General features: G+C 43.3%; 2 protein-coding genes and 1 long non-coding RNA gene across 4 annotated transcripts in view; 1 reads left to right on the forward strand and 2 right to left on the reverse strand.

Moving 5' to 3' along the window:
- The window catches only part of Dtnb (dystrobrevin, beta), a 368,991-nt gene extending 356,903 nt beyond the window's left edge, over window positions 1–12,088 (reverse strand). Inside the window, exon 1 of one of the 2 annotated variants that reach the window (XM_013522589.1) lies at window positions 12,070–12,088. Coding sequence is in view for 1 of the 2 variants with exons in the window: in XM_013522585.1 (XP_013378039.1) it covers window positions 11,770–11,816 (47 nt within the window). In the remaining variant the exon portion in view is untranslated. Of the gene's footprint in view, window positions 1–11,769; window positions 11,920–12,069 lie in introns of those variants that run through there. The other variant, XM_013522585.1, reaches the window with a different exon arrangement.
- LOC106150249 lies at window positions 9,657–10,860 on the reverse strand. The gene is made up of 2 exons (XR_001236964.1): window positions 10,776–10,860; window positions 9,657–10,331 (listed from the first exon to the last, which is right to left on the reverse strand). It is a non-coding gene; the product is annotated as an uncharacterized LOC106150249 (long non-coding RNA).
- A 20-nt stretch (window positions 12,089–12,108) lies between the features above and the next one.
- On the forward strand, window positions 12,109–14,582 carry Ccdc121 (coiled-coil domain containing 121). Its single transcript, XM_005400410.2, has 2 exons — window positions 12,109–12,483; window positions 12,945–14,582. Exons 1-2 carry the CDS (start codon window positions 12,128–12,130, stop codon window positions 13,912–13,914), a joined length of 1,326 nt encoding a protein of 441 aa, XP_005400467.1. The 5' UTR covers window positions 12,109–12,127; the 3' UTR covers window positions 13,915–14,582.
- Window positions 14,583–23,618: the final 9,036 nt, after the last annotated feature.

The raw sequence follows: 23,618 nt of genomic DNA on the forward strand, positions 1-23,618 counted from the left end.
TTTTGTTTGAGATGGCGGTCTGGTCATTTTGCCCAAACTGGTCTCAAACTCCTGGGCCCAAGTGATTCCTGCCTCAGCCTCCTCATTAGCTGGAACTGCAAGAATGTGCCACTCCACCTGGATTCAAAGTGTACCATCTTTTAAAGAATGAAAGCATCTCACAAAATAGAAATTGTGTGGAGAACAGCAGCTGTCTGTGTACGTGGCTTACCTCCCATGCTCCCTGACACTGCGCCCCAGCTGACTACCTGATTGCAAGCCTCTACAGAGGAGATAGCAGTCTCCTTCGTAGCCCTATCTGCAGCAAAAGCAGTGAGATATGCCACATCCCTCTCGGGCCTTGTCTTATTCAGCCCCATGATGGGTGCTGCCTGCTTTGCCTCTGCCTGCTGCTCCCAGGCTGGTCCTGTCCCACCTGCGGGTCACCGTGGCACTTCTGCTACGCCCCTGCTTGGCACAGCGTGGAGCTGAGGTTCTGTATCTGCCCTTCCCCTCTGCCCCTCTCCAGCCTACACAGTGCAGAAGGTGATTCCCCCACTCATGGCCACCAGGGCTGCAGGGACGGCCACCAGCAGTGCTGCTCGGGAAGATGTGCATGGGAAAGAGCAAGCCTGGCCCAACCTTATCACACAGCACACAGCAGTTCTGTGGCTGAACTTGGTAGGGCCTCAGTTTCCCCATTTGTACCACAGAGATAAGATAGTAAACCCCACCCAAAAGGTCAATCTGGTAAACTGTAAGGGCACATTCCCGAGAAATTAATGAAATGATTTGGATTTTGGGGGTTCTGGATGTGTGAGTTAAATCCCTTTCAGTCTCCGGTGCAGTTGGGTGCCATCTGGGCTTTGTTTAAATATGTATGGGAACAAATATGGGCCCTGCAGCTGGCTAAGGTCCCCATGACAGTGACAGTGATTCTAGGAACCTCTCTGTTATCTGGAACCCAGGGAAATGTGGCTGAGAATCCTTGTGACACAGGGATTCACTCTCCACCTCCCTACTTTCCCAGGGGGAAATGAGCCGTGATGAATGTTAGTTCATTCCCACAAAACTTGGAAAAAACAATGATATGATATCTGAATTTACTTCATGAAGGAGTTTTACTTTAGTGCCTGTCCTACTAGTGCTTTGTATGGATGTCATAATATTTGGCATATATTTATTAATTAAGTGGTAACAATTCCACAATTTTTTAAAGCATCTAGTATGTTCCAGGCATTACATCGGGTCTTATGACTGCACAGTAAATAAGATACACATTATTCCTGCCCTTTTGAAGCTTCTAGTTTAGAGGAAGTAACACCTTTGTGCAGTATCTGGATGCTGGGAAAGTAAAGCTATCACCAAAGCTACCCACCTTGCCACCATGCACCAGCAATTGACCCCAGGACCTTGCACTGAGCTACATGCCAAGCCCTCTTTTATTTTTTGTTTTGAGATAGGATCTCACTAAATTGCTACATTACCTAAGCTGGGTTTGAGCTTGGGATCCTCCTGTTTCAGCCTTGAGACTGCTGGGATTGCAGGCATCCACTACCTTGACTGGCTTACATGTTTTTCCTAAAACATCATCTTTCCCTACATATGTTAACACAATTAAGATTAAGATCTTTTTTTTTTTTTATTTTTTTGAGGCAGGGTCTCGCTATGCAGTTCAGGCTGCCTTGAGCTCACTTTGTAGTCCAGGCTGGTCTTGAACTCACAACGATCCTCCTGCCTCAGCCTCCCAAATGCTGGGATTACAGGCATGTGCCACCACGCCTGGTAAGATTAAGATCTTATATGTATATCTTAGAGCATAATATTTATTCCAGTCCCTTCTCTAAAGGACTCATTTTCCTTATGGGTTGATACTCCCCAGGTTATGTTTGGCAATATGTGAAGGCATTTTTATTGCCACAACTTGTGTGCGTGTGCACAATACCGGCCTCTAGTGAGTGAAGAACAGTGCTGCTGCTGCTGCTGCTGCTGCTCCTGTAAAGCAGAGAACAGCCCAGGACAGGGACATAGCTGACCCCAAACTTCAATAGCTGGAAAGCATCTGCTTAGTCCAGGTCCATTTACTTCAGGCTGTTACAGGGGACAAACACATTTTAGCCTGGAAATGAGCCCTCTCTATTCTTGTTTCCTGGCACCTTCCATACCCAAGGAGGAACTGTAGATGGGGCTTTTCTAACACTGGGGCTGCCAAACAGATTCCTTTGGAGCCAAGAGAATCAACCCGAGAGTCTGTGCCTCTGAGAACTCAGCACTGGAACTCCACTCACATGGTGAGGGCTATGTTTGATTCTCCTATTCAAGCAAGTTATCCAAATAAAAAGCTCCAGAAAAACACCTTTCTTTCCTACCTTTTGAAAATTGTGCTCAGATATGCAAATGAGCCAAATCATCTCAAGGTCAATTTTCAGCTCATGTGGTTTTCTTTCTTTCTTTTTAAAGTGTTCTCAAAGCCTACTTCGGGATAATTAATCCAATTTGGTGTTTAGGGCAGCCCAGGGTTTCAGAGTGGCTGGTTTTGACTGCAACTTTTCTCACATGAGTCCAGCAAAGCAATCCAGTTTTAGACAGTGCAGAAGATGAGAAAGCATGAGATAAAATAAAGCCAGGTGTGTGGGGGAAACAGTGAGAGGCAGACAGAGAGAGACAGAGACAGAGAGAGACAGAGACTCCCCAAAGGAACAGCAAGCTAACCAGCACAGAAAGAGGGAAAATGCAAATAGCCAGCAGTACTTTGGCTTTTCTAGAAGCACTACACTGGGTTTCAGGCTACTTCCCGTCTTTCTGGCTCTGGGTAGAGGTGGCTTATCTATCTCACAGCTGGCATCTGAAGCAGGATCCTGCCTTGAGCAGCATTCCTTTAGATGGGAAGTGAGGATGTGTAGTCCAGAATGATTTGGCCAGTCAGTTCACCTTATAGGAAAAGGAAATATGTATTGATGTTGTTAATGCGACTTGGGTATCTACAAGTTAGTACCAGACAAAGGTACATGAATCAAGTCTTTACTCTTTGGTTGGATAACAATTCAAACTATGATGGGACTCCTTTGTACTCTGTATTTCATGCCTACATCCTTTTTACTAGAAATGAGACCAGATTTTAAAAATGTGCCACAATCTGGGCATGGTAGTGCATGCCTGTAATCCCAGCACTTGGGAGGCTGAGGCAGAAGGATGGAAAATTTGTGTCCTACCTGGGCAACTTAGTGAGACCCTGTCTCAAAATAAAAAAAATTGTTCTTAAAAAAAGAAAGAAAAAAGAAGATAACAAATTAATCACTTGTGGCAGTTGTGGTTAACAGAATTTTGTTGGGTACCATTAAATAACATTCTTTTTTACAAGTTTGTCACTGGCTGATGCCAAGTGTTCCTGCAGCACCTTGGTAACCTACACAGAAACTTAAAAGCTTTCTGAGACAGTGTTTCCCTGCTAATGTTTGGCCCTGCTATATTGGCCTCAATAATGAGACTCTGCTTAACCCCAGTCTGTAGTGGCTTCCCTTTTCCTTCTTTTGAGTTTCTCCAACTTTGGTTTTAGGTCCAACTCCTAGGGACAGCGAGTTTCTTTTTTTTGTTGTTCTTTTTTTTCCAGTACCGGAAATCGAACTCACAACCTTGCGCTTGCCAGGCAGGTGCTGTGAGTTTCTTTGCGCACTTTGCAGCACAATAGTTCCTTGCACACAGTGTCATTCGGTGAGTGCCTGAGTGGAAGAACCTGAGAGCTTCATGTAGTGGGGTCTCAGCACATCAGCGCAACTGGCTGGCTGCTGGGCTGCTGGCTGTCAGCCTTTCCTGTCTCTGTCTCTCACTCGTCCACTGTCAGGGACGAGGACCTCACCAGACCAGTCTCCCTCAGTGCTTGGGGGATTCCTGCTGGAGCCTGGACAGAAGCAGCATCCTCACGGATTTCTCAGCCAGCCGGAGGGCTGTATGGTGACCTGTGCTCTTGTCTGGGGTCAGACCAACTACATAAAAGCCCAACCAGCTATCTATCCAAAGGAATGGAAATGATGAGGCTTGAAAATTCCTCACTCTTTGTTCTTCTCGTGGGTGACAGGATAATTAGTCCAAATGAGATGCAGCTTCTCCTGGGCTATATTTAGTCCAATTGCAGTGCCTTCTTTCCCGGAGGAGCCTTGGATTCCCCCTTGATGAATAGCTCTGCCTGAAGGGGAATCATGTCCAGCAGGTCAGCCCTGGGCCTGCATGAGACAGGACAGGTTTCCTGTACCAATTCACTATAACCTCAAATTTTTCATTCTAATGGTATTTCAGGAGCTAAAAACTACAGAAATAACTGCATTTGGGACTTTTTTTTTTTTTTTTCTTTTTCTATCTTTTTTTTTTTCCAGTACTGGAGTTGAAGTTAAAGGCTTCACACTGTGTGACATCATTAGGCCTTTTTATATATTGAGACTGGGTCTTGGTAAGGTGCCAGTGCTGAGCTGGAGCTTGGGATCCTTCTGCCTTAGCCTCCCAGACTGCTGGGATTACAGCACCTAGCTTATTTATTTATTGGTTGATTAGTTGCAGTACTGGGGATTGAATCAGAGCCTTCACACTAAGCCATATGCCCAACTCTTTTTTCTTTATTTTAAAATAGGGTCTCACCAAGTTGTTAAGTTGCCTGGGCAGGACCTGTACCTCCATACCCAGCCATTCAGTTAGATTTTTTTGAGTGTGTGTCTTTTTGAGACAGGGTCTTACTATGCAGTTCAGGCTGGCCTTGAAATCACTTTGTAGCCCAGGTGGGTCTCGAACTTGCACCAATCCTCCTGCCACAGCCTCCTGAGTGCTGAGATTACAGGCATGTGCCACCACACTCAGCAACCCAGCCATTCAGAACTTACCTCAAATTCATCCCCAGCTCCACCTCCTTAGCCCTATGCAGTGTCCCCAAGGCATTATGCAGCAGATTGAAGTGAAAAACAGAACAAACTGGAAACATCATACTGAGAGTCATTTATTTCTTTTGTCATTGCCAAATTAACATAACTTCATTTCTCCTCACTGTCATCCACCAAAAAGTTTCACAATCACATCAACGCCAATGAAAATGTAGAGTGGACACATCTTTTTCTTCACTGGTTTCAATACAGCCCATTCTGGCTGGACATGGGGTGGGAGGCACAACTGTAATTCCAGCTCCTTAGGAGGTTGAGGGAGAAGGATCAAAAGTTGGAAGCCAGTCTGGTGATTCAGCAAGATCTTGTCTCAAAATAATGAATGAATGAATGAAATAAAAAGAGGGCTTGGGATGTTGCCACTGATAGATAGTTGAGCTAGCATGCATGAGGCCCTGGGTTCGAGCCTTAGTAGTAGGGATTGAAAAGCCCGTAAGTATCCTGGCTGTATCTTGTTTGGGTTCCAATGTGCCTTGTTCTCAAGGGGTCTTCATGAAAGCACTCATGTTAGAGCTATTTTAAGGAGCAGTGAGGATTAAATGCTGGCAACAGCCTTTCAGAATTGGAAGCTGAAGGTTTAGCTAGCTGGAGGTTTAGCTCAGCGGCACAGCGCCTGACCAGCAAGCGCAAGGTCGTGAGTTTGATCTGGGGGGGGGGGGCAGTTATTGGGGCTGGGGATTTAGCTCAGCGGCATAGCGCCTGCCTGGCAAGCGCAAGGTCATGAGTTTGATTCCCAGTACCGGAAAAACAAACAAACAACAACAAGAAAACAATTGGAAAGATACAATTTGGCACATGGAGGTTATGTTTCACCTGCAAAATAAGACTATTTATATCAAAGGGGGAAGAAAACTTAGAAACCCAATGGGGCCGCTCTGATCACAGCTCTCCAGAAGCCACCCCTGCAGGGAAAGAGCCTGAAAAGCATCATCAGGGGTCAGGAGGTACGGAGGAGGTTTTCTTTCCAGCCACTTTTACTGAAATCCTAAATTGGCATGTGCAGCTCTTGCAGTGTTCACAGCTTGTTACCTCTTTGACAGCAGAGGTGGAGGTTTATCTAGAGCTGGAGAGAAAACCTCTTCACCTGTACCTCCTGCCTATCTGGTAATGCTTCGTGGGCTCTTCCCCGTGCCATCTTTTAATCTCTAACCATGCATTCCAGGAGGTTTTGGGCTTGTGGCACCAAAAGTCCCTAATCTCTGCATATACATCTTGTACAATTAAGTGTGGCTTTGTTGTCATGTTTCTGAGTTTTCTTAATTATCAATCAATTAGGGTTCTATATATTCTGTGTGTGTGTGTGTTTATTTTGTCTTTTTGAGACAGGATTCTTTTCTTTAGCCACCTGAGCTGTCCTTCTCTTTTGCCTGGTGCAATGTTTCCTTTTCCTTGCTGTGTCCTCTTTTGTGGCAGAGCTATTCCTTGCTGCTGGCAGCTGCTGCTTCCAGTCTGGCTAGGTCTTTCCCTGCTGTAAGACCTGTGCTTTAGAGACTAAAGTTTGGTTTTTAACTTAGAGGCCAAATCTATACTCTTTTGTTCTATTTCCCAGTGCTCTAGAAACACTCCTTCTACAGATGTTCCTGTCGCCTACTACAGTGCTCATCATTTTTGAGCCAGGTACTGTAAATGGATGTCTGCCTCTTTCCTTCCTTGTTTAGGATTCCTGTGTTAGTCTGTTTTCATCAGTGGAACAGACTGCCTGACATGCCTGGAGTGGTAATGCACACCTGTAATCCCGGCACTCAGGAGGCTGAGGCAGGAGGGTTGATGTGAGTTCGAGGTCAGCCTAGGCTACACTGTGAGATTCTGTCTCAAAAAACAAAAAGACATGGGTCTAGTTTTAGTCTCTGGCATATGGAAAGCCAGTTTTTCCAGCACCATTTATTAAAGAGGCCATCTTTCTTCTAGTGAACACATTTGGCCCTTTTGTCAAAGATAAGGTAGCTGAGTGTGTTTGTAGTTGTGTCTGCATCTTCTAATCTGTTCCATTGACCCTCAAGTCTGTTTTGGTCAGTACCATGCAGATTTTATCATAGTAGCTTTGTAGTATAATTTCAAGTCAGGGATTGTGATGCCTCCTGTCTTTCCTTTGTTGCCCAGAATTGATCTTGCTATTCTAGGCCTCTTCTGGTTCCAGATGAATTTTAGGAATGTTTTCCCTAGATCTGTGAGGTATACTAATGGTATTTTAATTGGAATTGCATTGAATCTGAACAACTAATTTGAAGACAACAATATGCAATATAACAACCATTGGTGAATTCCTACCATCTTGTTTAGTGAAGCTCTATATAGTTTCTAATGTTTTTATTATTATGGTTTTTTATTCTTTTTAATGGTTTGATCACTCTTGCATTCTTACATCTGGAATCAGCAACTTTGTTGAAGGTAACAATATGTAATATAACAACCACTGTTAATTCCTATCATTCTGTTGTGAAACCTTGAATCATTTTTATTTTTTTGCTTTGTTTTGTTTTTGTCTATGTTGTTCTTTTGTTACTTTTTAAAAAAATTCTCTTTAAAATTAAAAAAATGCATGACATATGCAGCTTAGAGGACAAAAGGTTGATTTGGACTCATGGCTTTAGAAGTAGCCATGAGTTGGTAGTCCATGGTTGGTTGGCTCCAAGGCAGAAACATCACAGCAAAAGGTGTAGTGGAGAAAATCTTCTCACTCTATGGCAGCCAGGGAGAAGAGGAAAGGAGCCAGAGAGAAGGGTTGGAGATAAGAATATACCATTCCAAGGTACACTGGCACTGACCTGCTTTCTCCAAACAGGCCCTGGTTTCTAACAGTACATTCAGCTATGAGCTCATTGGTGGATTAATCCACAGATGAAGCTGGTGCCCCCATCATCCACTCACCTTCCCAGAACTACACTGGAATCCACATGCCTTGTAGGAGCACTGTGCTCTAAAACAAATGGGCTTTAGGTTTTGGGTTGGGTTGCCACTGGCTGCTCCTCTAATTCCTTATGAGACAGGTAGGGACCATCACCGTGGGACAAAAGGTTGGGATGACAAAATAAACCCCTGGGGCCAATAACCTGTTTGTGGCAGGGCATGTTGTTTCTACACCTTTGTTTTCTTTTAACAGAGCCATCCTGTGACTCTAGTATTATGACAACAGCTGCTGACTTACTGTGTCAAAAACTTGAAGGTTGCTTTTGTTAAAACACTGATGATGGGCCCAAACACCCAGATGAGCAACTGGACTGGGATAAGAAATCTGGCATCTGTCTATCCCCTCTGCTGTATTAATCCTTTGGTTAGATTCTAGTCAGCTCTGTATGATGACATGTTTCACTTTAAAATGTTTTGTCCTAGAATATAAAACAGGGTTAATATGGCCCACTGCCTACTGGAGCTGAGATGTGTTTTTGTCCTTGCTTTGCCCTCACAGGCAGTTTAAATCCTATAGAGAGGCTTTCTCAATCCTTGTCATGGTCCAGGAAGTTTATATTTGCAATCCTATGGAAAAGTTACAGGAATTCTAATAAGTTAATTCCAATCTACCACTTCCAGCACAACCCATGGTGAGAATAAAGACACTAAGGCATATTTGTAGTTATGGGGAGCTAAGGGGTCCTAAGTCCAGCTAGGATAATGGCTAACCAGAACCTGGGTTTTATTAATTTGTGAAGAAAGGAGTGGCTTGAAGATGAGTGACTGTGAGAGTGGCGGGAAGTACAGGAATGCTCTGAGCTGGGCTAGGGAGGAGGCCTGAAAGCACCTCTGCAATACACAGAGAGGATATGCAGAAAGAGTAATCTGTATTATACCACTGAGGTAGTATCTAATGTTTTGGGGTTGGTGCTTCAGCACTGATGTATAATCTTTTGTGCCCTGGGAAGCCTTAGCCTCTTATCTCGAGGCTGCTCACAGCATGGAGCAAGGCTCTCCATCCTGCCTGGCTCAGAGGGTGGGGACCAATTTGCATTGCTTAGAGCTAATTGAAGAGGTAAGGAAAAGTCCTAGCCAGCTCTGTACAAATCAATACATGGAAATAGGGCCATGTTTAGCCAAAATGGAGGTAACTGCTCTGCTTTCAAGGAGAGTCATCCAGGTGGTCCTCCACAAAGTCCTTTATCCCTAGCATGGGGCTCAGAACAACAAGCCCAGGGTGTCTGGCACAGGATGATGGCATCAGCTACAAATTCAACAGACCCCAGGCCAAAGATGATCGTGGCTACCTGGTGTTCCAGGTCTGTCATAAGAAACGTTTTTGGGAATCATGCCCCTGGCCAATATTAGCATGCTTTAGCTCATCCCACACCCAAATCAAGAAAAACCTCCTGCACTCTTTGCTTTGAGGGTAGTTTGGTCCCTCAATCTACCATGCCAACTCCCTTCAGCCAGAAGGGCCAATTCTGGGAAGGGCTGTGATCCCAATAAAACTTTGTCACTTGAAAGTAGGTTTGCCTGCAGTGCTCAGCCTGCTCTGGTCTCCAGTATCTACGTCAAGCGATGCCAGATCCAGCATCACTTATATGAGTCCACAAGACCAGCTCATTATTCCTCCTCTGATCCTTCCCTACTCTAAGACTTGGCTAGGTCTCAGGCAGTTCAAAGCCAGGCTGCCACCACTGCCATCGGGAAGCCTGGATCCTATGAGGAATCAAGATTCACACTCATTTACCATCATTTCTAGAATCACAAGCTCCTCTTCAAGTCAGATGCAACTGGGAACCTCTCCTCACACCATGCACACTGGCACAGGTACTGCAGAATTCAAGAGGTCAGAGAGACCAACAGGGAAACAGGAGGATTTTATTCTAGGATTTTAGGTGCACACTGGCTCAGCTGGCACTTTTGTGTGTTCAAAATGGCTGAGCAGCTGGGGATTTAGCTCAGCGGCACAGTGCCTGCCTGGCAAGTGCAAGGTCATGAGTTCAATTCCCTGTACCGGAAAAAAAAAAAAAGTAATAGTTCAAAATGGCTGAGCATCAGACAAAGGAAAGGCTCCAGATTTTATAAATTTGGGCAAGGAGGCTAGCACAAAAAGAGACAAAGACAGTTATTTACTCAGTGACAGTTCTCAGATCAGCCTTGAAAGTAAACAGTTACAGGGCAGTCAAGGGTGTCATAAGATCTTATTCACAGAAACACAGTTGTCTACCTTAGCTGTATTTCTTGAGAGAAAACAGTTTCTAAGATGTCACAGGTCTCCATCTACAGGAATATAATTGTCTACTTAATCAGTACTACAGCAGAGGTTAGCTTTGAAGGAAAGCAGATTTCTGAGGAACCTGGACATCACAGGACTCTGTACCAATTTTGTTATTTTCCTTATCTGTAACAGGGGTCAGAAGTTGTGGGGAAAGGGTAATCTTGAAGCATAACTGTGAAACTGGAGAAACTGCTTAACAAAATCTGATTCTTCTTCCAAGTTCTGCTTCATAGGTACACACATTTCTCATGTAACTTCTGGAACAAAAGTAAGGTTTATAGATCAACAAGTGTACCACAGCATAATTACCATCATTCTTTTACTAAATATTGAGGTGGGGGGGGAAAACAAAATTAGAAAGGTTTATGAATCACATTTGGTTGATGGGTTTATGCCCTAGATGTTTCTGGACTGTGACTTTGGGTCACTTCATTTGCCAAAAATGACAACATCTGAAACACTAGGGTCGGAAAGAGGGGAGAGGTAAAGGTGAATGAGAAGAACACAAAGAAGTGTAGCCAAAGGGAAGAAATAAAGACACAGAAAATGGGGATGTGGAAGAAGCCTGAATAGAGACTCCAGCAAATTCAAAGCAAGTCAAAGGAGATAGTTAAAAGAAACCACAGGCACGGAAGACTGGCAGGCTGCAGGATTCCCATGCACTCTGAGCATCTCACACAAGTCTGGCATGGTCTGCTCACCAATACCAGCAGGAAAGGGGACTCCATGTACAGCGGGGTCCAGGCTGATGATACGAGGTGGAGAGCCTTGGCCATGTAGGTGGCCAGTGAGACTCTGCAGATACAGGAGGAGAAGGCTGGAGGGAGACAAGAAGGGATGAGAAGGGGACCACAGTGATTTCCTTTATATCAACGGTGCCTGAAGACTTCAGCACTATAGCCTTCCACCCGCAACGCTCAACTTTCAGGTACTTCAAATGCTGTTTTCTTCACTCCTGGAACAGCCTCTGCTACTCTAGACCCGACACCTATCCACTTTCAATGTTCGAATAAAGACTCTGTCTCCACTAAAAGATTTCTAAACATTCCACTAAAACTTCATTTGCCCAAGACTTACAGGGTAGACACCCAAGCAATAATTCTTTGGCAACTGTTCGCCAAAACCTATGTGTTAGTGTTGTCTTGATGTCTACAAGTACTCATTAGCCCGGCTTCCACGCAGGGGCTTTTAAATTAGAGAGACAATTTCAGTAGCCTGGGGTAAACTGTACCAAGCGCATGCTAGGTGGGCGCAGCAGACGACCTCCACTGGCGCAGGCGAGGCTCCGAGGTCTTACAGAGGAAAGAACTGGAGTTGGTAAGTCCCACTAAAGCACAGGCCTGGACCCTGCGAACCTAGGAACACTGCCTCGCTTTCTCCTTAGCCTTACGCCCGCGACGGCCAACCTACTGTACTGTATCATGTTTTTTTTTAAATTAGATTTTCTTGGTACATTTCTGATATACATAACGATCACATTCATCATAGAGCATGTGTACTTATACAGGACATAACTTGGGTCTTTTTCCCCATTCATCTACCCTCCTTTCAATCCCTCCTTCCCTCCCCATTTACAAAGCTTTGTTTCCTTCTTTTCTCATTTTTTTTTTTTTTACTTTTCCCTTTTTTCCTTCCCCCGCTGCACTTCTTATCATCTTAACCCCCACCGCGTCCCCTGAAAAAGACGAGGCTTACTTGGCTCGCGTTATTCCCCACACCAGCAACCTCGCAGGGCCCAGCATCCGCTTAAGCGAGAGATTCCACGGGCGTGGCTGGCGCCGCCATCTTGGCCCCGCCGGTCATAGAGAGCCCGCCGGCTAGAGAGCCTCGCCTCCGTCGGCCCGGAGACGGCGGCTGGAATCCTAGCAACCCGGGGGCGAGGACGCGGAGCGCGGTCAGAGGGCGACCTCTGTGAGTCTGAACGCGCCCCGGGCTGACTGGTGAGCCTGGCCTCGAAGTGGGGCACCGGCGGATAGCCAGTAAGAGGGCACTGACCGTCGGAGGCTAGGACCTGCGAGGGACAAAGCCGTGGTCGTCTGGAGGGCGAGACGAGATGGGATCCCCGGCGCGGCGACCCGGCAGATCCCTGACGCCGAGCAGGCGAGCTGTCATCCTCCCGAGAGAGTTGAGGGGAGCCGCTCGGAGGCCGGCCGCTAGGGCTTCTTCGCCAGCTGAGGCGATTAAACAGCTGAGGGCTGCACCGAGCAGCCGCGGGGCGGCGTGCGGCCTCCGGAGCCCCTGCGCCCCGAGGAAGCGCGCGGACCACGGGGTGGCGCCCGGGCGGGAAGTCCCCGCGACCGCGCGCTGTGCCCGCGAGCGGCCGACCCCTGCCACCAGCGCGTGCTCCACGGTCGTCACCGTGTGTGACCTACAGAGTTCGGCTAGTGAGGGCCCCCATCCCGAGAGCCTGTGAGTCCTGAGGGCGCGCCCGACTCCCCCGAGGGGCTCTGGGAAACGCGGCGAAGGTGCTCGAGGAGCCCGGGAGTCTTCCTGCACCCGGCCGCCCAGCCTTTCCGCGGCCCTCGGGAGCCGCTGCAGCAGAATCCGGGAGTCATAAACACCGAGCTTCACACCCAGACGGCCACTTGTAACCGTTTATGTCGTGCTCAAGTCACTTGAAGGCTCTGGGCCGGCTTTCTCCTTTGGAAAACTGAGATCATACCTCGGTTGTAGGGCTAGCACTGTGTAGGAATAGCACGTTCCCCATCGTTACACCTAGCTCTTTTCTTGGTCTGGCACAGTGCCTGCAATATAATGTGTTCTTGAAAAGATATTTTCTATGAATAGAGGACACTTGTGCCTTCTTAAAATTATTTCTTACATTGTGATTAAGAACCGATAAGGGAATATCTCCTATGCTCTTCCTTCAGGTTTGCTGAGACCGGCACAAGGTTCTCTCCATCATCGTATCTCATACTTCTCGATCAATGCTTGCCGCCAGAGAAACTAACGAAGAGGGAGAAGAGGCTAAAAGGAAAGATTGTGGTGGCCCTGAGGAAGCTGAACAACCAAATCCAAGAAGCTCAGATGAGGCAGGACTGGCTGCTGGAAGAGAACAAGCAGCTGCAGAAGGAAAAGCTCCTCGTGGAGGCTGAGAGCAAATCCATTCTGGACTATCTGACTGAAAGCAGTAAGCACCGGGAGAGGAAGTGTGAGGAGCTGTGGAAAGATTATTTCCAACAATACCATGAGCTGGAGCAGAGGAAACAAGAATTAGCCTCCAGATATGAAAAAGAAACCTCAGACCTGAACGTACAGCTCTTGCGGGGGGAAAAAGTCCAATACAAATTGGAACAGCGGTTGCAGGCTCTGAAGAATATTGCCGCCATCAAGGAGAGACAGGACAGGAGAATACAGAGCTTGCAGGAGCAGATAGAGAGGATCCCAGCCGAGACGCACGTGAAGGACCGGGAAGCACACTTCCAGTTCCTCCAGCAAAGAGCCTTCCTGGAGCAAAAAATCAAAGAGCTGGACCTGGTGCGGGAGCTGTTGCGGGAGAGAAAAAGGGGGGAGCTTGGTGGGAAAGCCCAGGCCTTGGAGTACATAGCACAGAAGTCTCATTTTGAATTCTGCCGTGGCTTCTACAGAGAAAATCAGCAATTGAGGAGAAAATTAAAGCCACTACTTCAGGAAGCCCAGAAATTGGAAGCTACTCAAACTTGGTTAGAAAACCAGAAGCAGCAGCTGAAGCAGAGACAGTGGTACCAAGAAACCATCATTAGGGGGAGGCGACGACTGCAATCCAGGCAGGACCAGAGCCCAAAGCAACAGGGTGCTCCAAAGAACACAGTGCACCCTCCCCTGGACACCAGTCAACATCCAAGGGGATCCCGAAAATAACAGATGAAATAAGAACTGGATCAAGTATTCCGACGCACTAGAAATCCCTCTAAGGAATTAGACTGAGTACTCTTAGGGTAAAATATTTTTGAGTCTGTGCCATCTATTGCTCTAGCAGTACCTGAAGTTCTAAGAGGACAAATTACCTAGTTATACCAAGTATTATGTAGTACTACTGGGGGACTTCGTTATCCTTACGTGTATACTCTATCATACACAAAGGACCTTTTGTCATTTGTATGATCATATATTTATGCCCATTTAATAGAACTGAGAATTGTTTTATTGCTTTATTGATTCAAGTTGTACTTTTTGTATTTTATGGCAGATGGAAGCTAGACCAGTGATTTACTGGAATTTGAATCTTGGTACACTGAGTATATTTTGATATTTTAACATTGCTCCTCTATGGATAGAATCAACCATGTTTTCCAGAAGAGGTTAGTGATGAAAAACTTCACAGTAAACTTTATGAACTGTCAGTCTTATTTCTAGGTAAAATGAATTTATTGAAAACTGGATTTTAAAAAACTGGATTAAAAAGCCTTTCTTTCCATGTGCCTTTTACTCTTAGCTTTAATATTTTTTTGCCACATATGTGGTTCCTTTGTGTTATTAAGCAATGTTTCATTATTAAAAAATAAAAGCCTATTTATGGTTATAATTTATCCATTGATTTTATTACTATTTCAATATGCTGAATTCTCTACCTTCTCATTCTCTAATTTACCACTCCTGTCTATAGTACTTTTGAAATAATATAAGTACTTTTACTGCAGAAGTTTAGGGTTTTCAATAGCATGCAGTTAGTGTTTACTGAATACCATCATTTGTGAACTGAAAACAGAAAGAACTAGAAAGGACTGGTATCCAATATGGCTAGGAAACCCCAAGAACTAAAGCTCAGGCTGCTAGTGGTCCATAAGTAGCAAGGCACTTGGATTCTTACTATTTCACTGTTCACTGCCCCCCCCCCTTCTCAATATCTAGTGGAGGAATGGATCACTTCCTTCTGGTCTCAGTGTATTTTCATTTGTTACCATCCTAGACAATGGACCGTATATGTTGCTCCTGGCTGTGCTTTTCAGTGAGCCCAAGAACAGAAAGTGGCATGTGGCTAAAGTGTAGTTGTAGAAAGATGAGAAAATATGGGTAAGGGAGGGGAAGATAGAGCTAGTAACAGAGAGGACAGTAGGACAGACAGATACAAAAAGAAGCTATGGTGTTGGCTCAGCATCTGGCCGTGGTGGCATCATTTACTCAAGTGTAAGAGTTGGGTTTGGTGGCATTCACGTAGACTCCTAGCACTCTCGGGCTGAGGCAGGAAAATGGTGAATCTGACAACAGCTTTGGCAGTACATTTTCTTTAAAAATTAAGGGGCCTAGGGCCAGGGAGATAGCCCAGTGCCTGTCTGGTAAGCCCAAGGTCCTGAGTTTGATTTCCAGTACCAAAAACAGAAAACCAACAAAAAATTAAGGGGCCTGGTTGGGGAGGTTAAGAAGTCACAAGAGGGTGAGGCAACTTCAAAATTTAAGGTAAAGCAAAAGTAACATTTTTTAAACCATTCCCTTTTAAGAAGACAGGCAGATTATTTTATTCCTTTTGGTATGACTTGTTTCTAAGAACTATTTCAGATAACAAGAAGACATGATACAATTCACTATCTACCTCAAGAAACAATTAATACAGTTAGTTGATTTCCTTCTGGATCCTAGAAGTACTACCCAAAATTTGGGGTTTATCATTCCCGTGAATGTTTTCATAATACAGAGATATCGATGTGGACACATATGTACATAGAGATACCTGGAAAAGCATTACTTATATACATGGTAAACTTTATATAAATGGGATACTTAATGTAACTTGCTTTTCCTATTTTTGTATTAACATGTAGTGAAAACCAGAAGCCCTCATTAGTTTTATAACTTGTATTCTGCTCTGAGTTTATTACAATCAGATCCCTCTTTTAGATGTCCACTATAAGTTTACTCTTCAATGGAATTGTGGGAGAATGGTTGACTTTGCTTATTTTAAAAAGCCACTTGTTCCTTGCTGCCATCAATCCCTGTGATACCTTGGGGATCTCTTCCTGTCTGATTTGACATTCTGTCCTCTGGCTGCTGTCCTAGGTCCTAGGAAAGACTACAATGGTGTCGCTGGTTCCATTCTCAGCCTCAGGTTCTTGGGGTCTGTAACTCTCTCCCTAGTCACTGCAGCATTGTCTCCAAGAGTTCACTTCCTTAAAGAGGCATAGCAGCTCCTGAGAGCACTGCTAGTCTTTCTAGTGAGACAGGGTTCTTTTGACTCCACCAGTTCTTTACGTGAAATCACTCAAGATGCTCAGAGAAACTGTCACACAAGTTTTATCTACTTTGGGTTTCTTTCTATTTAAAATTGTAATAATATATACATAAAATTTACCATTTAATCATTTTTAGGGGGACAGCATTAAGTACATTCAGTGCACCCATCACCACTGTCCAGATGCTTTCATCACTCCCAAGGGAAATTCTGTTCCATCCGATGGAACTCCCACCTTCCCCTTCCCAGCACCCCTCTTCCACTTTCAATCTGACTACTTAGGTACTTTATATAATTGGGATCATTTACTGTCCTTTTGTGTCTTACTTGGTATGCCTTCAAGGTTGATCCATGTAGCAGGTCAGAATTGTCTTCCCTAAGGCTGCATATTCTACTGCACATATATGCACTTTACCCATTCATCTGTCAGTGAACATTAGGCTTCCTTCCACCCTAACACTCTTATGAATGACATTATGAACACGGGTGTATAGATGTTTTGAGTTCCTCTTTTCACTTCTTGGGGCACATACCCAAGAGGGCCATGGCTGGACCTTATGGGAAATGTTTAATTTTTCAAGGACCAACCGCACTGTTACTGCAGCTGCTCTGTTTTACCTTCGCACCAGCAGCATGTGAGTTCATCTCTCCGCATCTTTGATAACACTGCTGTCTCTGCCATGTCCATCACTTTTGGAAAAGTATCAAGTCTTTCACCCTTGTCCTTTAAATTTGTACATTTGAAGTCATTTTTATCAGGTGATTTGCAAATATTTCCCACCTTTCTATAGCTAGCCTTTTCACTCTACTTATTGATATCTTTGATACACAAAAATGTAAGGCCAGTTTATAACAATCCTTCCTTTTGCAGCCACTTTTTGCATCATATTCTAGAAATAATTTTCAGATCCAATTACAAAATTCCTTGGAGAGTTTTATAAACTCTTTAGCATGTGGACATCAAGTTTTCCCAACCCCCTTTGTTGAGCATTGTCCTTTTCCCACTGACTGATGCTGGTGCTCACATTGAAAATCATTTGATCGCACATGCAGGCTTATTTCTGGATTATTCTATTGTATTGGTTTGATGTATCTGTCCTTACGCCAGTACCACAATACTTTTATTATAGTTTTTTTTTTTTCTTTTCTGGTACCAGGAACCAAACTCACGACCTTGAGCTTGCCAGGCAGGCACTGTGCCGCTGAGCTAAATCCCCAGCCCTTATTATAGTTTTTGTTTGTTTGTTGACAGGGTCTCACTATGTAGTCCAGACTGGCCTTGAACTGGCTTGTGTAGCTCAGGCTGGCCTCAAACTCCTGGTGATGCTCTTGCCCTCAGCCTCCTCAGTGCTGGGATTATAGGCACATGCTATCATGCCCAGCCTCTTTTTCTTTGTTTGAAACAGTCTCACTATGTAATTCAGGCTGGTCTCAAATTGCAGTAATCCTCCTGCCTCAGTCTCCCAAGTACTGGGATTACAAGCATTCACTATCATGCCTGGCTCCTTACTTTTGAAAGATACACATTTGGTTGCTAATGAGTTCTTGAACCCCCTTTGAGTGTGTACTAAAGAGATGAACACAGCCATGACCCAAGGACAGTTGTGCAATCAGGCACAGGGGCCAGGGGCAATGGGAAGGCAAGCCATGCACAGGTGTCTGGTTCCTTAGAAAAGAAAAGGCACAACTGCTAGAGTAAAACAGTATGCCTTTATTCAACATGAGTCAGTAAGATACAGTTTGTCCATGTGCAGAAACACTGTACATTCAACTCTGAAGAAGGTAGTTTCTATACGAACCATAAAAGGAAGAGTCTAAAAGTGAGCAGAATAAAGATAGTGAGGAGCTAAAAGACAGAGTTTTATCTGTCAAAGTGCTAAGGCCTATCTGCACAAAGATCTTAAGGTGAACAAGACCAATATATGGTCGTTTCTTCCACTCTTGTTGTTCTTGGTGCTGGTGAAAAGTGAGTTACAGAATTAAGAGGAATTTTGAAAAAAAAACAGGCCAATGCACTTATGGATAGGTTTTCATTTCTAGAGTTTTGTCATGTACTTTGCATCTTTCACAGATTCTAGAAATTGAATTCTTTGCTCTTTAATCAGTAATTTATTATGAGAATAAACTATTATGTTCTTCCCAACCCAGAACCTATTTCCTCAAATATGAGACTCTGGATTTCAATTTAAAACATGTGCAAAGTAATTACATACAGGTTCAGCTGGGGCCACTACTGAAGTCACCAAATGGTTGGTTGCTGCCTGAAAACCTAACATGAAAAAGAATTGCTGACTTCATTTCCAAACTCTAGGTATCTGAAAACGTGAAACTCTGGCTTTCTTGAAAGAATTTACCCAAGACAGGTAAAAATTTACATGCGATACTTTCCATAGGAAGTACACGGGCTGTGTGTAAAAGCCAGGGGCAAAAGCTGCCATAGTTCCATACAAAACCACGAAATGGCTAACGTCAAACTTCATGTTATACTCATGGCAATTCACCAGGTTAGCGAAACCCAAAACTTTAAAAAATAAGTTACTTAATTCAAAATTTTCTACACCTCAGGTTTATCTTCTCAAGACATCCTCCAGTTAAGATGAAAATCAAGGACGCACTCCCTACCCCGCCTCTTTTGGGAGGAGGAGGAAAAACTAAGTTGCTCTTCAGGAGAACCCACTTTTTAGTCACAGCCCATCTTCACAGCTGCTCATCTCTACACTTTTTCAGGTCGTCTCTGTCCTTCTTGTTGGTAAGAACCTTTATAAGGTTCCCTTTTTAGGTTAAGGCTGAAAGCTACTTTAAAGTACACAGTATTCATTCCTTGAATTAACGAAAATGAAAGAAACCTAACCTTCAACAGTCACCAAGTATTAGGACGACAGAGGATATTTTTGGACAGGGTTAAGACTACATTACATAGTGGAGTACATCTAACATCTCTCTCACTGAAAGGTGAATATAGTTATCTTGGCATACAGAAACTGAATTGCAAAGCCAATAATCTAGGTTAAAGACAAGTGGGAAGGAAAATTCAAGACTAAGCACTGACAAAATACAACTATTTATCCTCTTAAAACTTTCCTATCCCAAAAATCCTAAAGAAAGAATTAGGATTTTGTCACTAAAATGAAAATGTACAGGGAAGTAATGGCAAACCTTTCAGAGTTTGCAGTGATATAACAGCCTGTTGCAGCAAGTGTGCCATAGGTTCGCCACCACTGGTCTAGGATAATGCTGAAGCCCTTTTCAGTTCAAGTCTTCTGACTTATAAAAGAGGAAAAAAAAAAAGCCAATTCTACACTGTAAGAGAAAACCAAGAGCACCAATTTTATCCATTATGAAGAAAACAACACTATACAACTCAAAAGGAAGAGGCTTGGCTCCTTCTCTCCTAGAAGGTGAAAAATCATGCTTCAAATAAAATTCCCTTTCGCTTGTTTTGGGTTTTAACAGTGACCAGAAAGCTGTGTTACTTACCCCACCTGTTATTTGAAAGTGTGAGTTGAACATGACACTGACTTGAATGACGCTTAAGGGACGGATTTTGGTCTGCACCTCTCTCTAGATTTAAGATTCTTAAAACCTGTTAACTCTGTTCCCACAATCATTCTCAAAAAAGGTAAATTTTATTACCATGACTCCTCCCTCCCACATCACCTATTTTTTGTCTAGAGGCAATGGTTTCTCCATGTTTTACCACTGCTCTGTCCAGCACCTCAACTACTTGTATTTATAATTCATTTGTACTTTAAACATGCCTTGGGAAGCACACAGCACTGATTACTCCTGTAGCTGTCAACTACAAACATGCTGCATGATTCCTGCTGTGGGAAGAACTTCCTACAAATTGCATGACTGCTGTTGCTTAACCTTGCACAATTAGTGCTTAAGTAGTGCTTAGCACATAGTGGATGAATTAGTAACATGATTTGTGCAAAATTTGTGTAAAAAATTAAAACATGAAAAATCTGACTCCTGAGGACCTGGTGAGGTCAAGTAGTCTATAAAGAGCAATCAACAGTATCTAAGGCTCTGTGAAAGTAAAGCGCAGCTGAGGATCCAAGTGGCAACTATCCTGCGTTCAGGTACATTGCTCTTCTCACTCAACTGCAAGCCAACTCCACCTTTAGGCTCCCATGTCATTACCTGGATATGAACTTACTTCCCATGAGGTAGGCAGCCAATCTAAATAATAAGTATTCAACTAGAAATGGAGAACCGATCTTTGTAAGTGGTCAGAATGGACTTACATTTAAATAGCTCACCTTCATCTCTTCCATTGGACTTACAAGGATGAGGATGTTCCCTGAAACTCAATGAACTTCCTTCAGAAACTGCACTTTCAGTTAAGACTTAGGGTGCTATTTTCTTGGGAGGTTGAATTATCTCCGTCTTACCTGAATATTGGAAATTCCTACTTTTGAAAAACAATTTAGTTCATTCTTAATCCCAACTGGATATATGACCCTATTGGGCACTGCACAGCTTCTGATACCTTAGAATCCAATTGAATATTACCATCCTTATCTCCTACTCCACATTCTCACTCAGCACTTGCTTTTCAGAAAATTATCGTTTTAAAAGCACTGCTGGGTATCCTTAATTTTCAAGGTATGCTTTTTCGATGAAAATAGGAGCTGCACAATTTTGGGGAGAACTGCAACAAAAAGCCAAGTTCATGGGTCATTAAGATATATTCTTGAGCTGGGCATGGTGGTAATGCCTGTAATCCCAGCACTTGTGAGGCTGAGGCAGGAGAATCACAAGTTCCAAGGCCAGCCTGGGCTATTCAGTGAGTTCAAGGCAAACCTGAACTACACAGTGAGACGCTGTCTCAGAGTCCTGAAAATCTGACCATAGCAATTTTCCTTTCAGGTCATCAATGAATCTATACAGTATCCATGTTTAAAGAGGATATATAATATATATCATTTTGCTCCCTGGTCACATCTTAAAATCAAGTATGTACTTTACAACCATAAAATCAGTTCTGTTGGATTAGCCACTTAGGTGTGGGACTACAATCAACCTCCATTAACATCTGACTCAATCTTTTATTTCCGTAACTGCTCTTCCTGACAGGAGGGAGTTCAAAATTCAAGGGTCAAATGCTGAAACAGAATCTAGTCAAGGCACAGATAATTCTCTTCACAGTTGCCTTAGCTCTTCAATCTCTCCACTAGACAAGCAGGGCAGGACTATAACTATGGCTATTTCTTTCTCCGAGAAATTCACTTCTCAGCAGAGAACTGAGAAAAAGATGTATTTTATGTACCTTCACAAGATTTTCTTTGCATGTACCAGGGCTGGAGGATGGTGGCAGTGAATGTCTGCTAATGATTTTTTTTGGTACCGGGTACTGAACTCAGGACTTCGTGCTTGCCAGGCAGGCACTGTGCCACTGAGCTATCTCCCCTGCCCTCTGCTAATAAATTAATCACCATGGAGAAAAAAAGAAAATCTTCTTCCCCCCTGAATATTTTCTTTTCATTCTGTTTAGAAGCAAATAATGGGTAGATTTAAGAGGTTTCCCTGTTGTTGGTTATTTTTTTGTTTGTTTTTTCACTTCTCCAGTAACATTTTTCCTGTGTTTTCTTCACTTCTGGGAACAGATTAAAGGGGCAAACACAGAGACAGACGGAAGAATGTTTTTACTTAAGTTGTGAAAGAAATACACTACCCTGATTTGTCACCCAATTCTTCACTTTAGTCCCTTCCACAAGGTCTGCGGTAACCTCCCATACAGTACAAGGCAACAACTGAGGGGCTCCCCCACCACTCTCAGGCATATTCAGACCTCAAGATTCACCAAAAACTCCAAGGTTTTAATGTCACTTTTAATTCTTTTACTCAATAATAAAATGAAAAATAATATATGAATACATACAATCTATATACATATATTTATTGCAAATACTTAAAATTCTTATGTAAAATGATTCTTTCTATATTTGTGAAAAAATATGTATTAAATGGTGTTGACACCAACTTCTCTGTACATACCCTCAATTCCAATGTTAACAATTCCTTGAAAAAGGCAAGAGACACAAAAGTTTAGCATTTACCAAACCAGTCTGTACAAACCTTATAGCCAGAGGGAAAAAATAGCTTGTGGTAAATAAGTCAATTTCCATTTAAAATAAAAAATAAACCCCAAAACTATCCCCCTTATTGCATTTTTTGGAAATAATCGGAGTATCTTTAGAGCAACTTCCTGTGAAATAATGTGTACCTTAACAGTGTGGTCTTACATTACACATACCATATGTGAGAAATTCAGTCTTCCACTGTCACCTTTTATATAGATATTAAAATATATATTACTTAAAATATATTACTGGAAAGCTATATTTAAAATTGATCTTTAATAGTTGTATCAAATGTAAAGCATTTAAAAAAAATAAAGTAACCAAGACTCTAAGAAGCTACTGCTTCAACTTTAGGAAATGTCTTACCTACTGTTTTCCTTCAATAGGTATGTAGGTATTGAAACATGGAGAGGACCCTGCCTATCATCATGTTTCTCAGTCTCTTTGGACTATTCTATAAAACACGTTGAAAATTATCCTGGGCCAAGGTGTTTACTTAACACACAGTTGTTAATGCAATGGGGAGACTTTCCCCTCCTTGGTATGATGTTGATGTGATACTGAAGAGAAAATGATCTGGCCCTGCTCAATGACAGTGAGTTTTAGAAATAAATAGTGGTATGATGACCAGAGACCTCTAATTATGGCTAATCATCTAACCAAAGAGTTCATTAAGGATCTCTAAGGCTGAAGAAGGCAATAATAAGAAATTAGTATGGTAACAGGGCATTACTATGTACGACATTGCACCTCACCTGGAAGGCAATGAGGTCTTCCTTTGGCGATTTATTTACATCTGAGATAAGCTCTAAAGTAGCTACATCTGTGTCTTCCCAGCCATATAAGCATACATTTCCCTACTCCAAGGAAAATTTTCATTGGCCAGCTCTTATGCTTAGAAATGTTACACAGAATACCACAGATAGCTTCAGTATTTTTAACATAGGGGCTAAGGAACTGCAGCAGGGCAAACAAATATAGGTTACTTGGCTTTACTTTCTGCCTAACAGGATGAAGAATTTTGGTTACTCAAAAATCTTACAATTCGGGATTATTTATTAGACATCTTCGAACATTTATAAATCAGGCTGAGATGACACATCATGAATGCTTCCAGTGGGGTGAGGGTACCAGCGGGTGGGGAAGAAGGATATTGGAAGCATCAGACGTGGCTGCTGCATGCCTGGAAAGTGCTGCCAAACGCCCCAAGAATGAATTTAAAGGTAAAACAACTAAGACAGAAATTGCTTTAAAGGTACTGGATGGAGTATCATATTCTACTGTTTTTTGCTTTTGAGACAGGGTCTCGC

Source organism: Chinchilla lanigera, unplaced genomic scaffold (genome assembly GCF_000276665.1).
Source record: "Chinchilla lanigera isolate Chin_1 unplaced genomic scaffold, ChiLan1.0 scaffold00068, whole genome shotgun sequence".
Taxonomy (NCBI): Eukaryota; Metazoa; Chordata; class Mammalia; order Rodentia; family Chinchillidae; genus Chinchilla; species Chinchilla lanigera.